Source organism: Lynx rufus, unplaced genomic scaffold, assembly GCF_022079265.1.
Source record: "Lynx rufus isolate CCGP_SWC_20201006 ecotype Redwood Valley unplaced genomic scaffold, mLynRuf1.p SCAF_15, whole genome shotgun sequence".
Taxonomy (NCBI): Eukaryota; Metazoa; Chordata; class Mammalia; order Carnivora; family Felidae; genus Lynx; species Lynx rufus.
In genome coordinates, this window is record NW_025814829.1 from 31801494 (window position 1) to 31818517 (window position 17024).

At 41.0% G+C, this 17024-nt stretch overlaps 1 protein-coding gene and 1 long non-coding RNA gene across 6 annotated transcripts in view; one reads left to right on the forward strand and one right to left on the reverse strand.

Moving 5' to 3' along the window:
- Window positions 1-2399: 2399 nt before the first annotated feature.
- On the reverse strand, window positions 2400-4147 carry LOC124510093 (uncharacterized). Its single transcript, XR_006961617.1, has 3 exons — window positions 3661-4147; window positions 3433-3567; window positions 2400-3100 (listed from the first exon to the last, which is right to left on the reverse strand). It is a non-coding gene; the product is annotated as an uncharacterized LOC124510093 (long non-coding RNA).
- A 283-nt stretch (window positions 4148-4430) lies between these two features.
- The window catches only part of RCOR3 (REST corepressor 3), a 53094-nt gene continuing 40500 nt past the window's right edge, over window positions 4431-17024 (forward strand). For 2 of the 5 annotated variants that reach the window (XM_047076793.1, XM_047076795.1), the window contains exons 1-3: window positions 4431-4788; window positions 5184-5240; window positions 14119-14196. In XM_047076793.1, the coding sequence (XP_046932749.1) occupies window positions 4614-4788; window positions 5184-5240; window positions 14119-14196 (310 nt within the window). In that variant the 5' untranslated portion in view covers window positions 4431-4613. Of the gene's footprint in view, window positions 4789-5183; window positions 5241-14118; window positions 14197-14565; window positions 14749-17024 lie in introns of those variants that run through there. The other 3 variants (XM_047076794.1, XM_047076796.1, XM_047076797.1) reach the window with 2 other exon arrangements.

A 17024-nucleotide genomic window follows, 5' to 3' on the forward strand; every position in this document is an offset into this window, starting at 1 on the left:
GGCTGTAGCAGTTAGTGATGGTACTGTTTAACGACAATGTGATGTCACATTTCCACAAAATCCTCCAAATTAGTCAAAAGCAAGTGTCACTGGATAGGTTCTTCATTTTAGCTGCACAAAAAGAAGATTCCATTGAGCCAACAGACAGCAGTGATCCGTTAGTGACAGGGAAAGTCGTCCTACACGATAACCTTCCTCTCTCTTCTCCCTCACACCAGCCACGAAGATTTTCAAAGGTAAGTACAGGTTAATTTTATTTTCCTTTACATTTTGCATTTTCTTTATTTTGTATTATATTAGAGTATTATAATCATTTTAATATGAACATTTTTAAGTTGTGGATTTAATCATCTGAGTTTCCACTATTTCTTATGGGGAAATTCGCTGTTATATACAAGTGCTTTGGATTACAAGCATGTTTCTGGAATGAATTATGCTCGCAAACTAAGGTTTTACTGTATATAGTTCTTATATGTCTTTCATTAGGATTTATTCCTTGGCGTCATGGGTTAAATGGTGCCCCCAAAATATCAGGTCCTAATCTGTGGAACCTGTAAATGTTACCTTATTTAGAAGAAGGGTCTCTGCAGATGTGATCAAGTTAAGGCTCCTGATACCAGAAGATGATCCTGGATTATCCAGATGGGTCCTAATGCTATCAGTGTCTTTATGTAATAGAAGAAGAGGAAAATTCACGACACACGCAGAAGAGAAGGCAATGTGAAGATAGAGGCAGAGATTGGAGTGATGTGGCTTCAAACCAAGGAATGCCAGCAGAAATCAGAAACTGGAAAAGGCAGGGAACAGATTCTCCCTAAAGCCTCTGTAGGGAGTGCAGCCTTGCTGACACCTTGATTTCAGACTTCTGGTCTCCAGAAATATGACAGGAGTTTGTTTTAAGCCACTGAGTTTGTGGTAATTTGTTACAGCTGTCATAGGAAGCTAATACACTAGGTATTTGATATCTTTGATGCATTTGTATGTTAACCACTTTTTTAAGATTTCATTTTCTAATTGCTTAGTGCTAGTATTTAAAAATATAATTGATTTATGGGGTGTCTGGGTGGCTCAGTCAGTTAAGCATCTGACTTCGGCTCAGGTCATGATCTCAGGGTTTGAGTTCAAGCCCTGTGTTGGGCTCTGTGCCAACAGCTCAGGGCCTGCAGCCTACTTCGCATTCTGTCCCTTCCTTTCTTTCTCAAAAATAAATTTAAAAAAACATTAAAAATATATATATATAGTTGATTTATATACTATCCAGCAATTCACTAAATTCATTATTAATACTAAAGGTTTATAGATTATAACTTTATTTACAGACTATCAAGATTTCTCCAGATAACAGCTTTATGTATTTCTTTCCTATCTTTATACATTTTTCCCTTGCCTTTTTACAATTGCTGGATGTCCAGTACAATAGTTCAGTATTTCCTCTTATATCTTTTGTTTTCTTAATGTCTGTTTTTGAGAGAGAGAGAGAGAAAGAGAGAGAAAAGACAGAGCGCAAGCAGGTGGGGGCAGAGAAAGAGGGACAGAGAATCCCAAGCAGGCTCCAAGCTGTCAGTGCAGAGCCCAACTCAGGGATTGGTCTCAGGAACTGTGAGATCATGACCTGAGCCAAAATTAAGAGTTGGATGCTCAACCAACTGAACCACCCAGCCGCCCCTCCTCTTACAATTTTTGGTTTTGGAAGTATGAGAATGTATCATCTATTCCAAATTTAAACTACAATGAAAATAGTAAAAAAAAAAAAAAAAAAAAGAAAAAAAAAAAAGAAAAATTTTTTAAATAAAAAGCAGCCAAACAAAATAACTAATATTATTCTAGTTAACCAATCGAGAGGCCTTTTCTTAAACCCTTCTCATGATTCTGCATCATTGGGCCTTATTTATTAATGCTTTCTTAAAGCTTTTTTCTTCCTTGATGATACAGACATCCCCAAGATTTTCTTCTTAGGTTTTTCCTTTTTTTAAAATACTGTTCTTGTTAACTGTTGGGAAATCATTTTAAGGCTTAATATTATTCTTCAGAACCAGGCCAGCTTCAGGTGCTTTCCTTTTCTTCAGGGGCAGAATAGAAAGAAAAGCCCCCATCCCTGAGGTTCTTTTCCTAAGAGTGGAATGCCCTTGTTCTGCCCTCTTTGCTTTACTCAAATAAAGTGCAGAATCTTCTTTAAGGGTTTTACTAATAATTAGAAATAAGTTACAAAAGTCCCCAAATTTTCACCATGTTTTTTCTTTTTAAATTTTTTTTTAATGTTTATTCATTTTTGAGAGACAGAGACAGAGCATGAGCAGGGAAGGGGCAGAGAGAGGGAGACACAGAATCTGAAACAGGCTCCAGGCTCTGAGCCGTCAGCACAGAGGCCAACGTGGGGCTCGAACTCATGGACTATGAGATCATGACCTGAGCTGAAGTCGGACGCTCAACCGACTGAGCCACCCAAGTGCCCCTCTTCACCATGTTTTAATCCTTGACTGTATGCAGAAATTCCTTTCAGTGCAAAAGAGGTTGGAAGGTGTTGCAAAATTAGGGAGTTAGAAAACATGCTGGCCAAAAGGCCTCAGAGCAGTATTTATCTTTTGTGAATTCACTTAGTTTAGGGTCCGGCCTTTGCATTACTGGACCAGACATGCTGAATCATGTTCATTAGAAGCTTGTGTATAAAAATAAAAATACCAATGTATTAATTTACAGTGAAAAATGTAATTGTCATAGGAAATGGCTATTTATTTCATTTGGCCAAGCCGTTCTCTCATTGTAGAAAAACCATATGGAAATTAAAATAATATTCAGAACTGCACTTATTGAGAAAAGTAAAGGAATAATAGGTTTAGTTGTATGACTTAATAGAATCACATAAAACTTTGATAGACCAAACTACCTCCACTATTAGAACAAGATAGGTTTTGTACCTGCTCAGGAGACTTTCCCTTTAGACAGGGATCTTGCCAAATTATTTACTTCCCAGGCTTTTTTTGTTTGTTTCTTGGCTAAATTCCTGATTGAGGCATTCCTGCTTTAGGTATGTTACTGCTTTCAGTGAAGTCTTGGGCTGGCCCGAGAGGCTTATTTCTGCTTTGATCCACTCCGCAATGACCTATAACAGAATTCATACAAGACAATCTTTAAGGATTTGGAGAAGACCTTACCTATGGATCCCAAATACTGTTTTGCATAGGTTTGCATGCTAGATGTTCACAGGAAGTCCTCAATTCTTACTGCTGAGCAAAAACAGTAAGTAAATGATAGAGAAGCAAATCATAAATCGCTCCCAATGCCAGACAGCGTGGCACATAGCAGACATCCTCAAATCTAGTAAACGAAATATGCAGTTCCCTATTCCTTCTGGCTAAGGCAATTCAGAAAAGCATTACAGAGCACGTCGTCTGCCAGGCTGGAAACCCTGCCAGAATGCAGCTCTTGCCTCACCTCTACTGGAGGACTCCGCCCTCCCTTACAGCTCTGCTCCAAGCCCTGACCACGGGTCAGCACGGACTGAGTAAGCACCAACTGGAAAGGCCTCGGTCCTAATTTTATTTCACCACTGACAGCACCCACTTCTAACTGAAAAAACAGCAAGACGAAAAATGGGTAAAAATAAAAAGGTGAGAAGAGAAAACGGGGGAAAGGTTAGAAAAAAAAAACACCCCAAAACACCTTTTAGCAAAATACAGCTGCACTGGTCAGCACTGGAAACTCATCTCGGCACCCTCAGTCTCTCTAGGGAGTCAGGCCCCAGTTCCGGGATTCAGAAACAATAACAGCAGCGTCCAGATAACCATGACCGCGTCTGGTACTCAGGCCCACTGGGCCTGGAACTCGCAGGGCGCCCCGCTACACAGTCCGACTCCAGGGCGGGCAAGGGCGCGACACCAGCTCGACGGCGGCGGAGAAGCCGCGAAACCGAGCAGCCGCACCGCCACAGTCTCTCAAGGGGCCCAGGCTCCCGCCGAGACCCGCCCGGCCGTCCGGACCCCCAACCCCCTCGGAGAGAGGGGGGCCGCTCCTTCGACTCGGGCGCCTCGGGTCGCGGCCGCCCTTTCTCAGACTGGACGCGTTCCTTCCGCCCTAAGAGGGCAAAGAGTCCCACGCCCTCGCGTTTGCCTGCGCCCGCGAGCCAGAGCGCCCCCTAGGAAAGAAGCCCGAGAGACGGCCGCGCCTCTGCGGCGATTTTATTAGCGCACGGTTGGGGTTGCCCGGGCAGTCGACGAGCCGGGCTTCCCCGCCCCTCCCCCTCTTCCCCTCCGCCCCTCCCCGCCCCGCGGCCGGAACCTCCCTGCGGGGCGGAGTGATACCGGCGGCGGCGTAGAGCGCGGCGCGGCCGACAGGGGCGCCCGGGACTGCGCGGGGCGGGCGGAGGGAGGAGGGGAGAGAGGCGGGGCCGGGGCGGGTTGTTGTGAGGCGACTGCGCTACTGCCGGACCGGGGCGGTTATGGCGGCTCCGTATTAACACCCTCCTCCTCCGCCTCCGCCGCCGCCGCCGCCGCCGTCTCCTCCTTCTCCTCCTCCTCCTCCTCCTCCTCTCCCTCCCGCCCTCACTCGTAAGCCATCTCCCCCTTCACCCTGACGCCTACCCCTTCCCCTCACCTTTCCCCCTCCCCTCTTCTACCATGCCCGGCATGATGGAGAAAGGGCCCGAGTTACTGGGGAAGAACCGATCGGCCAACGGCAGCGCCAAGAGCCCGGCGGGCGGCGGCGGCGGCGGCGGCGGTGCCTCGTCCACCAACGGCGGGCTGCACTACTCGGAGCCCGAGAGCGGCTGCAGCAGCGACGACGAGCACGGTGGTAGCCTCGAACTCCTCCCCGCCAGCCCGCCTGCCCCTCTCCCTCCTCCCCTCCCCCAGCCCCCTCCCCTCGCCGCGCTCCCGCCCTCCCTCCCCTCGGAGCCCGGGCGCTGCGGTAGCCTCGAACTCCCGGTGCAGTGCAGCAGCACCCCCCACGACCCCCGTCCCTCCGCCCTCGACCAATCCTCCGCCCTCGCCCCCCCCCCCGCTCCCCGCCCCCATCCGCTGCCATCTCCCGGAGTGCCCGGAGTTAATATCTTCCCATCCACCCGCCTCTTCTTTCCTCCCTCCAGCAATTTTTATATTTTATTAAGTGTCTCTTCGTTTTTCTTCTTTTCTTTCTTTTCTTTTTCTTTCTCTCTCTCTTTTTTTTTTCTTTTTGGCATTGCTTTGCAGATGTTGGGATGAGAGTCGGAGCTGAATACCAAGCTCGGATCCCTGAATTTGATCCAGGTAGATATATTTGTTTTAAGCAAAATCCTTTCTCCCCTTTTCTGGGAATGGCTTAGGGTGGAAGGGCGGGCGAGGTAGGGGTCCGGGTGTGCGGTTGGGAGGGGATGCGGGGCTGGGATGGGCAGGCATCTGGCGGGGAGGCTGTCAGGCTTGGCAGGGCTGTGACACAGGGCGTGTGGGCAGATGTGTGCATTGCAAGGTTAACATGGTTCCTTTGGAGGCCACTTGCCCGCTGGTGGCATCGCCTTTCTGCCCCCATGAGCCTGGGGCGAGGTCGGAGAGAGCAGAGGGAGGCGGCCCTCGGCGGATTCGGGGGTCCGGGGCTGGGAAAGGAGCGGCTCCTGGGCCGAGGGCTGGAAGAGAGGGTGTGCGGGCTGCGTGTGGAAGAGCCATGCAAATGTCAATTGCCACACCGCCGGCCCCGGGGAGCGGAGGGCCGCGCTCCGCAAGGGCGGCGGATGCCGGGGGCTGCTGTCATCGGCCGAAGCCGAGGGCGAGCCCTACCCGACCCGCGCGCACACGGGATTTTCTTTTCTTTTCTTTTTTTCTTTTTTCTTTTCTTTTTTTTTTTTTCTTTTTGGCTAGGTGGTGTAGCTTTGGTCGAGACAGCCCTGCGGAGTGTAGGAGCCGCGGAGAGAAAGGGATGGGGGAAGGGGGTGGGGAGAAGCCAGAGGCACACCTCGCCCTCGAGCCAGCCCTAGGAAGTCAGACCACAGGACAGTGGCTGCAGCTGCCAAGGAGACATTTTCTCCCGAGCAGCCAGGTTCCAGCGTCCTCTGCCAACCCAGCTTGCGGGCTCCCTGTCTACTTTTCTCCAAACAGGCTCTCTGGCGGTCACGGGATTTCAGTCTGGACGGGGATTGGGCGAGAGTTCCGCATATGGAGGCGCCCTTGCTGGAGCCTCCCGGAGTGGAGCGGGTTTCCTTCCCCCCACCCCAGACCCTCTTCAGTGCAGGCTTTGGACAGACTTTGAAGGAGCTCCCCCATTTTTTTGTTTTTCTTTTTTGTTTTTCTTTTTTTTTTTCTTCCCTTCTCCCTTACAGTTGATCAGTTTTTGCCCATTGCCCGCTTACAATAACATTGTGTCGAACTCTCGAGTTCTGTATTAGATATTAATTAATATGGCTTACTTGTATTTTGGGGAAGGGGTATAGCTTGTTTGCTTCATTATAGGGTGTAGATGGGTATTATCGTTCTTCCCCTGCCCATTACGGCAATGCGAGCTATTTACCAACCATTTGAAGAGTTTTAGATAGCAGCTCCTCCTGTCCCAGGGGAGAGGATAAAATAATGAGTGTTAAAAGGATTGTCAAAGCAGTCTGTTTTTCAGTAGGTAAAAACAATGATACAAGAGCTCTCACTAGATCTGGGTTGCCTTCTAAATGACATAGCTGTTAATAGATTTTATTCAGAAGCTATCAAATGTGTGTGCTGGTGGGCTTAAATAATTTTAAATGTTTTGTGAAATTAATTTTGTTTATTGATGCAACTAGTAGGTGGATGACACTTTCACATTACTATGCTGCCTCAGGTATTGACATTTGGAAAAAGCATGCTTTGGCTTAAGATACATTGATTTCAGTTCCCAGCTGTTTAATTTTTGCGCTCTGAGCAAGCCAGTGGCCTTCCCTGTTCCTTAGTTTCCTAGCTGTAAAATGGAAATAAAAAAACTTCATGGAATTCTTATAAGGAATACATGACTGGGCATGTGGGAGTTACTCAGTAAAGGTTAAATTTCATAATTAGGAAGAATGATTCTGCATACACTTATACCTTTCTGATTTGGGGCTTTCGTTGGTACTCTGCTTTTTGGGGAAATGATAAACTTACAAATTAGAACTCAACAGTCAGAACTGTTCATATGTTAATAAACATTTATCTTTTTGCTCCATTAGGTAGGTTTATATTTCATAGACAGCTGTACACAGGTAGATTAGGTGGTCTTGTGTGTAAAACCCAGGCTTCTTGCTGGAACCCATTTATACATGCCATGGCATAGACCACTGTAAAGGTTTTCTTTTGTTTTTTGCTTTTTAGTCATATTTTCAATCTACTTAGGTTACAATTGATACTCTTTATTAGAATAAGGATATATGTCCTATTTTAAAACCTCATCTAGAAGTTTTCTCCTTAATCATCTGCAGAAGAATACTGAGCCCAAGGACACAACTAAAACCAGTTATCATTTAAACCTAGGTGGACTTTTCTATAGCCATCGTAAGCAAATCTTGTCAAACAAATGAAGATTATCAGTTGTTAGATACTTTTTATGAGGAAGTATTGAACCTCTACACCTTTCAACATAGTACCATTGTCTATTTTATTCTGAGTGTTGTACTGTTGTGTGAAGTTTCTACTTCATATCAATTCAATGTAATTCGCTGAGAAATTAAAACATTTCATTGGAAAAAGGAAAAGAGATCTTCATTAATTAGTGATAGAAATTGAGAAATGGTCATTTCCTGTCTCCTTTTCTCTTCTTCAGAGACATCATCTTTAGTCTTGTTAACCACTTCATAGAGTTTATTCACCAGTAACCATGCAAGCTATTTGGAAGAAAAATTCCTTAGCTACCAAGATTATTATGATCAGAATATAGGAAAATTAAAAGAGGATTCGTGTGTGTCTGGAGGATATTTTTATTGGGGGAGATGATAGTGATGGTAGAAATCAAACACAGAATGACTTACCAAAATGGGTATTTTAAAAAATATGAGAAGAAGTGTGATTTAAGTTGGAATTACTGAATATAGGAGATTAGGAATAGTTTATGTTAATTAACAGATCATTGCTAAAAAGACCTTTATAAAAATTTACTAATTGGATTTGATTATTTTCTTAGGTGCCTTTTTTTTTTTTTTTTAGATTTTTCGCTAGGTCTTCCCAACTTTTATTTAGTGCCTCCTGACTATTCATCAATCAAGGAGGAGCAGTTTCCTGTGGCGATTATAGCCTCAAATCGTATTGTATGCCTCTTAGTTAATAGGGCCTAGTGACTTCGATGACCCATCTGATGTATCCAGACCTTTGTTTTCTCATGTGTCAATGGGAGATAATGTTAACTATATCATAAGATTAGGTGAAAATTAATGTCTATAAAGCAGCGGTCTACAGATGTTTTGCTTGTATATCCATAAAAGAATTTTCAAAAAAAAGATTTTCTTACATATTTTTGACATCTATCACTTGTTGCTGTGTTTAAATAGTTGAAAAACATTATCTCCAGTGTATTGAAAATATTAACACTTTGAAATAAAATTGTTATATCCTTATTTTAAGTGTATGAGATTAAATTTACTGCAGTAATATGATAATATCTATTTATGAAAAGTATGAAATGGGGCACCTGTGTGGCGCAGTCAGTTAATGTTCCAATTGACCTCAGCCCAGATCTAGATCTCTGTGTCATGAGTTCAAGCCCCGCATTAGGCTCTGCACTTGGTGAGGAGCCTACTTTAAAAAAAAAAAAAAAGAATGAATAGGCTCACAGTCTGAAAGTTTACATTTTTCCTTTTTATCTTTTACATCATTTCCGTGCATTTTCCCCACAGGATTTTATATTTTTTTGCTTGAAGTGCTTTATTGATCTCTACCACTGTAATATGTATTCTTGTGAACCTAAGGTTCTAAGTGTTAAGTCTCTTCTGATTTGAATGATTACAATTATTGTGTAATTGATTGAAATTGTAATAGCTATGATGCCTTGAGTAAAGGAGAGCCTTGCAAACACCCTTTGTTTGGCACTACGGAGGTTTAAGATTTTAGGCAGTGTACTCTTGTCAGATGTGGGAGGGGGTGAGAGCTGCTTTTTTAAGTGAGAGAAGGTATTTGTGAAGAGGGTCAGAGTAGAATGAGTATACAGCTTAGACTGCAGGTGAGTTCTTAGGCAGATTTTGTGGGAAAGGGAACATAGGGAAGTTAAAGGGAAAATTGATTCCCATAAAATCTATTTATGCTCATGTACTCCTTGGAAAGTCTTTGTTTATCCCAGTTTGAAGGTGGTGAATTAAATCTATAAATTGCAGAATGTTAAAAAATATTTGGTATGGGGGCACCTGGGTGGCTCAGTCGGTTAAGCGTCCGACTTCGGCTCAGGTCATGATCTTGCGGTCCGTGAGTTCGAGCCCCGCGTCGGGCTCCGTGCAGACAGCTCAGAGACTGGAGCCTGTTTCAGATTCTGTGTCTCCCTCTCTCTCTGCCCCTCCCCTGCTCATGCTCTGTCTCTCTGTCTCAGAAATAAATAAACGTTAAAAAATTCTTAAAAATATATATTTGGTATGTCTTAATATTCTCAGTATTTAAATTCTTATTTTAGAGAGAGAATGGGGAGGAGTGGCAAAGGGAGAGAGAGAGGGAGAGAGAGAATCTTCAAAACAAAAATTTTTTTAATGTTTATTTTTGAGGGAGACGGCATGAGCGGGGGAGGGGCAGAGAGAGGGGGAGGGGCAGAGAGAGGGGGAGACACAGAATCTGAAGCAGGCTCCGGGCTCCGAGCTGTCAGCGCAGAGCCTGATGCAGGGCTCAAACCCACAAGCCATGAGATCATGACCTGAGCTGAAGTTGGACACTTAACCAACTGAGCCACCCAGGCACCCCTAAAGAGAGAGAGAGAGAATCTTAAGCAGGCTCCATGCTTAGCATGAAGCCTGACATCAGGCTCAATCCCACAATCCTGGGGTCATGACCTGAGCTGAAATCAAGAGTTGGATGCTCAATCAACTGAGCCACCCAGGCACCCCAGGATTTAAGTTCTTTATATAGACTATTTATCCCAGGATTTCAGTCAAAATCCTTATTTTAAATGTCTTAAATCTGAGAAGAAATAGAAGATTTTTATTTTTGTACCTATTTTGAAATTTCCTATAGATGTCGAAATCCTGGCTTATCAGAATTATACCTTTGGTTTTTAGTTGTTGGTTTTTCCCAGTTGGTCTCATAAATGTACTTTATCAACTGCAGTTAAGGATATCTAAAACATTTCAAAAGGATTAAGTTTTTAAGTGTTTCATGCTTTTAAAAACCGTTTAATAATTTTGTTTTCAGAACTGTCCTGCTACTATATAGTTTTTACATGATGGTAGCTTGCTGTCTAGGTTTCTATTTGTTTTTTCATCTCTTTAGAAGATAGGATACTTCTAAGACTGGATTATTTTGTGGTGAGTCAAGTTTGATTCTCAGTATTATTTCTGAGTACCAGACAGTTTGGGGATATAATGTTAAATATTAGTACACATAAAAGAAAAATAACCATTGAGTTTATGTCCTTTTAATATTTTTGTTCAACTTTTATAATGGAAAGGATAAAACTTTATGGGATACAAAGCATCCTGAGGGGTACATTGTTTTTAATAATACAAGTTACTTTCTCCTCTTCTTTTGTAGGAGAGGAGTCAGGTCTGGGTTGCTAGTCACTTCAGCTATCCAATCTCATTTTCAAGGGGTTGGTGAGAGGAGGCATCAGCTGTTTGTGTTCATTTATGTTGTTATCTGATTGATACGGTGACTAGAAGCCGTTTCAGAGATAGAAGGGAACTCAAGAAAGAACTGTTTTCAATAAGCATATACTTATGCTTAGAAATGTCCTGGGTAAAGCTTACTAGATGCTGGGTACTTTGCATACATTAATTCGTAATTTTTTTTTAAGTTTATTTATTTTTGAGAGAGAGAGAGAGAGAGAGAGAGAGAGAGAACACTAGCAGTGGAGGGGCAGGGAAAGAGAAGGAGAGGTACAGAATCCAAAGTAAGCTCCAGGTTCTGGGCTGTCAGCACAGAGCCCAACATGGGGGCTTGAACCCACAAGCCGTGACATCATGACCTGAGCCAAAGTCAGACGGTTAACTGACTTAGCCACTCAAGTGCCCCATAATTCATTAATGTTTAAATAATACTGTGAAGTAGGTACTCTCATCATCGTGGCTTTTTTTTTTTTATGTTTTATTTATTTTTGAGAGAGAGAGAAGGAGACACAGAATATGAAGCAGGCTCCAGGCTCTGCACTGTCAGCACAGAGCCTGATGTAGGGCTTGAACTCATACCACGGGATAATGATCTGAGCCAATGTCGGACACTTAACTCACTGAGTTACCCAGGCAACCCTCATTATCCATGTTTTAAAGAAGAGTTTAAACTGAGGCACAGACAGCATAGATAAATTTCCCCAAGATGATAAAGCTAGGAAGTGGCAGAGGTTGGATTCAAACTTGGAGTCTGGCTGTATAATGGTTACACTCTTAACCATTATGCTAAAATATCTCATTTCCTATGAACATCAATCATCTCTTAAGCCTAGTTGACACATACATGATTGAAAATGGTGAAGTCTAGTTCAAGGGTTAGGAAAAGAACATTGTGAAATGCCTAATTAAGCATTCTCTACTACCAGACATGATTACTCTCCCTTATTAGCACCACCCCCCCACCCCCATATTAGAAGAGCTGTTAGTCCCCACAGTTTGGATGTCAGTTTTTGTCAGATCAGGCCCTTAATTACAGTGCTAAGAATTTTTTTGGAAACTTAACTGTTATTCTTCATAGGGAAAAATACAAAAAAAAAAAAAGTTTATATCTGTGTAAGGAGAGACATTTCAGGAAGATATTTTAATTAAGATTTTCTTTAATGCAAGAATCAAATGCAAGGAAATATGTTTAAATATTAACCATGATGTGCTCTTAAGACTTGAGACTTATGGAAACCTTTGTTGCATTCCTTATTCTATTAAGTAGGATTTAAATTATCTTATTGTCATAATCCATTGTGAAAAAGGATCAGTGCCATGTTAAAGATTTGAAATTTAGAATACTCACTAGAAATAGCAGTAGATAAAAGGTTTCTAACACTTAGATAGCATGTCTGTTTTATTTCCATCAAGTGGCTGCCTGTTTTGCTTTTGTGTTTGTATTTTATGTGGTTAGAAATTTAATTTAGATCTTACTTTTGAAGTTTTTTTTTTTAAAAACCTGGAATTTGTTTTCATTGAATATGAATTTTTCATAATGTACTCCTAACTTGCATTTTTGTAAATTTTCAGCTTTTATTTTTGTCCTCTTTTATTAAAGATACTTCTGGCAGGGATGCCTGGGTGGCTCAGTTGGGTAAGCATCCAACTTTGGCTCACGTCATGATCTCACATTTCGTGGGATTGAGCCCCGCGTCAGGCTCTGTGCTGACAGCTCGGAGCCTGGAACCTACTTTGGATTCTGTGTCTCCCTGTCTCTGTGCTCTTCCCCTGCTTGCACTCTGTGTGTGTGTGTCTCTCTCTCAAAAATGAATAAAGATTTTTAAAAAAACCTTTTTTTGAAGACCTTTATGACAAAATGCAGTAGGTTTTACTTTTCGATTCACTTGTAATTATGGTTTTTCTACTACTTTGGTAGTGTTCCCTCATTTCAGATTTCTCCATCCTTAATTTTTCCTTACAGTAAAACACATATATTTTTTCAACAATTTTAGCTTCATATATATCACATATATCATTCTCTAACTATAATTTGTTGATTATACATATACAGTAGTGATGTGTAATGATTCTCCAAAAATTAAAAACTACTGAACTATATTAAATTATTGTTGGGTAGATAACTTCTCTAGTTTGAGATTGTAGTAGTAGTTCTTTACCCCTGGAAGTGAATGTTGTTTATTCCAAATATCTTATAACTTTATGAATAATTACAGTTGAACCTGAGAATTCTGTTAATGTTTTATGTGAACAATTTTGGAATTATTGCCATTAGTGGTGGTAGCTATCAACACCTCATAAAAGTCAGTTATGACATATTCATACACAAGTCTTCAAGTGAGTAGGTGGCAACAATGCTTCATTTCTTGATGGTTTTAATTAACTTGAATGCACCTAGGAATTAGAAGCCAGAAAAAGACCACCAAGTAATTAAAAGACAGAACCCACGGGCGTGTACTTGGCATTGGGATAGCTGTGTCAGCCTTACATCCATTCTGTGCTTAATTTACATGCAGTTCCAATAGAGCTTGATTTTTCTGACTTTTTAGATTATAACAGATTAGAAATAAGAAACAGTAATGGCGTGCATCTATGTTAGAGGTAGACTCTCAGGTTACATTTCAACAGCATTATTAACTTTTACAGTTTTTTACTTTGTTTTCCTCTTACACAGAGTACATACTTTTACAAATATAAACTAATAAATGAAAATGCCGAAAAAGAATAGCTGGCAGATTCACGAGGAATAAGACTAAATAAAAACCTTAAAAAGCAGGCATAAGTATTTTTAAATTATGGTAATCTTGGCCCATTTAGATATGGGGCAAAACAGAAATAAGTTACCACCTGATGTATTCTCTAGTTTTTAACGTCAGAATTGGGGCACCTGGGTGGCTCAGTCAGTTGAGTGCCCGATTCTTGATTTCAGCTCAGGTCATAATCTTGTAGTTTGTGGGATCCAGCCCCCTGTTGGGCTGTCTGCTGACATTGTGGAGCCTGCCTGGGATACTCTCCCTCTCCCTCTGCCCCTTCCCCGCTCATGCTCTCTCTCAAAAATAAATAAACTTAAAAAAAAAAGTTTTTAATGACCCCTAAGTAATGTACAGAAGATCAAACCAGGTTTATTACCTGCCAAGAATTAGGGCTATATAATGTACTTAAGAAAGTTTTTTTTTTTTTTTAATTTAAAGAGTGTAAACTTTATTGGGGGTAAATTTTAGTGTTTGTGAAATTTTCTTCAATTCCATAAATGAAATATTTAGTATATTTAATGTGAGCCTGTTTTCCTTCTCTGTTTCCCTGTACTTTCTTTGTCCTTTTGCAGGTACTATACTAAAATAGAGATAAAGCTTGCTTTGTTTATATTTATTTTGAATGTAAATAAAATCTATCATATTTAAAGTAATCAATTTTTTCCCCAGGTGCTACAAAATACACAGATAAAGACAATGGAGGAATGCTTGTATGGTCTCCGTATCACAGTATCCCAGATACCAAATGTAAGTTTTCTGAAATTGAATGTTATGTCCATAGGGATCTATCAACCAATTCAAAATCCAACCTATATTTGTTTTGGGTTGCTTAGATTCTCGTAAGAAAACGGTTTGCTTTTGTTTTGTTTTGTGTTTTGATGGAGGTTGTTATATTAGAATGTTTTTCCTTTTGAAAGATAGTGGGTTGATCGTTCCAATTTGTGTCAGTCCCAGGAAGACTGAAAATACCTAGGATCTGATGGCATTGCTGCTTAAATCCTCAAGCAGGGGAGGGAGTTACTATGTAGACATCTGCACAGGCTTTTCCTCAGTATATGGAGCTGTAAAGAAATGCCTTCAAACTTCAAAGACCCCACTATCATTACCATTTTAAAGAGGAAAGGGGAAAGAACTGACTTCAGCAGCCATCAATCAGGTCATCTTTGAGCTCTCCATTTCTGGACGGAGACCTTCTGGATCATTGACCATGCACTTCTTGAATCATGGTGTGGCTTTAGACTTCAATGTGATGTAGCGGACCTGATCCTTTGCGGCACATCAGATATAGGAAACGTGCAGGTAACAAAACTAAGATACCCACCCCTCCATTCAGTTATCATTGAATTTGTTAAAACCCGAACAAAAACCACCACACAATTATTCTTGCAGCTATAAAATAAGCTTGTCTTTTAAAAATATTTGCTAAATCTTAAAGATGTCCCATGATGGTTTATTTAGTCCCATGAAAATTAATGATGTCTTATATATCATGTGCATAAGTCTAAGCATACTTATTGATGCAATAAGAGAACTAAAAATGGAAAATTGAGTATTATGTTGCATACCTGATAATTCCTATTTGAGAGCTTTGGAATACCAACAAAAAGGTCTAGCTGGTAATCTAGGAATTACATGCCCTTGAGGCATTCTTAACAGAAAACACAAAATTGTACATTTGGCCTGGGACTGTATACTGAGAACCCTGAAGGAGATTATCAGGTTTCTCTGGTTCAGTTCTCATTACAAGCAAAGGTTGTCATTCATAAACTGAGCATCAGGGTATCAATGGCTTTTGCTGTCTTAGCAGTGTTTTATACAATGGTGCATTTCTTAGCAAAGTGGAAAACAAAATTCAGAAAGCCACCATATCCTGATTGTGTGGTATCCATGTAGAATGTCCTAGACTGAACATCTAGTGCAGTGGTTTTCAGCCCTGGCTGTGCATTGGAGTCGTTTGGGGGAACTTTTTTTTTTTTTTTTTTTTTTAATTTTTTTTCAACGTTTATTTATTTTTGGGACAGAGAGAGACAGAGCATGAACGGGCGAGGGGCAGAGAGAGAGGGAGACACAGAATCGGAAACAGGCTCCAGGCTCTGAGCCATCAGCCTAGAGCCCGACGCGGGGCTCGAACTCACAGACCGCAAGATCGTGACCTGGCTGAAGTCGGACGCTTAACCGACTGCGCCACCCAGGCGCCCCTGGGGGAACTTTTAAAACACAGTACTGATGTCTAGTCTCTATCTCAAACCAATCAAATCAGAATCTTTAGGGGTGGAGTCTGGACTTACTTTTTAAAAGCTTCCTCACTGATTCTATGCATAGCCCAGGTTGAAAACCACAAGTTAACTGGTATTGGTTAGCCTTCTGTTTATAGAACTGCAAGACATTTTTGTTAAAGTTAATCAGCATGTATTTAGACCTGTCTTGTGTTTTAATGCTACGTGAAGTTCTAAATGAAATATAATATTTGGGTTTTCTGCACCAATATTTGGATCCCTGCACTAGGGAACTATATAGTAGCATCCATAAAAAATAGTTGTTATTCTAACAACATTATTGTTATAATATCTTATTTGTATATTAAGCTATATTATATTGACTACTAATAATAGCAAACTCATATAAAGTACCTAAAATTATGTCAGTTGTTATTCTAAGCACTTGATGTATATTAGCTCATTTAATCCTAGGAAGAAGATACTGTCTTAAAGTGAGGAAATTAAGGTACGAAAAGGTCAAGTTAATTACCTAAAGTCAAAAAACTAGCAGCAAGGCTGAGAATCAAGCCCTGGTAAACTAGCTGTTCTGGGATCAGAATTCTTAACCTCTGCTTCTCCAAATATGCTAAAGGAGAATTTTATATATTAAAAAATATATAATATACTTAAAAAAGGATCAAACAGGAGTGACTATATGGATTTCACATAAACCCGAGTCCTGCTGAATGTGAAATGGCAGATGTCTCAGCAATGAGGCCTTGAAATACCTAGTACATAATCATTGAAGCTGTGCTTATCTAAGTAATTCTGTTGGCTTGATTACATATGGAAGTTGAATGAAAATGGAATATTTAGACACCTTCTATATGGCCTGCAGGAAGAGCTGAAGAAAATTTAGGGATACTGAAGCACACTTAAATGTGTTATTATGTATAGCTGGCAAAACCATAGATAAACTGTCCTTTGTACAGCGATCAGAAAGGGGAAGGTAAAGACTTGGGCCAACTCTTACTACGAGGTGGGGTCTGAAACAGCTAAGTCTCTTCAAATAAAGATTGCAACAGAAAATGAAGAAATTATCCAATATTTTACATGTATTAGGCTCTATAGGCTACATACCAATTGGTCTTTTTTGTACACAAAAATACTTGTGTAATGTCATTGAATTTAGTACATATGTGCTGTATAATCATAGCTATAAATCATAGTAGGTAAAATTTTAAACCAAGTAAGCTTCTAATCCTGTTCCTAGAAGTACAAGTCTTTTTTTTTTTTTTGTAATGACTTCATGGAAAATGAATTCAGCTATTTTTTTCACTTTGTTAAAAAATGTAGACCTGAGAAAATGAAGTAAAT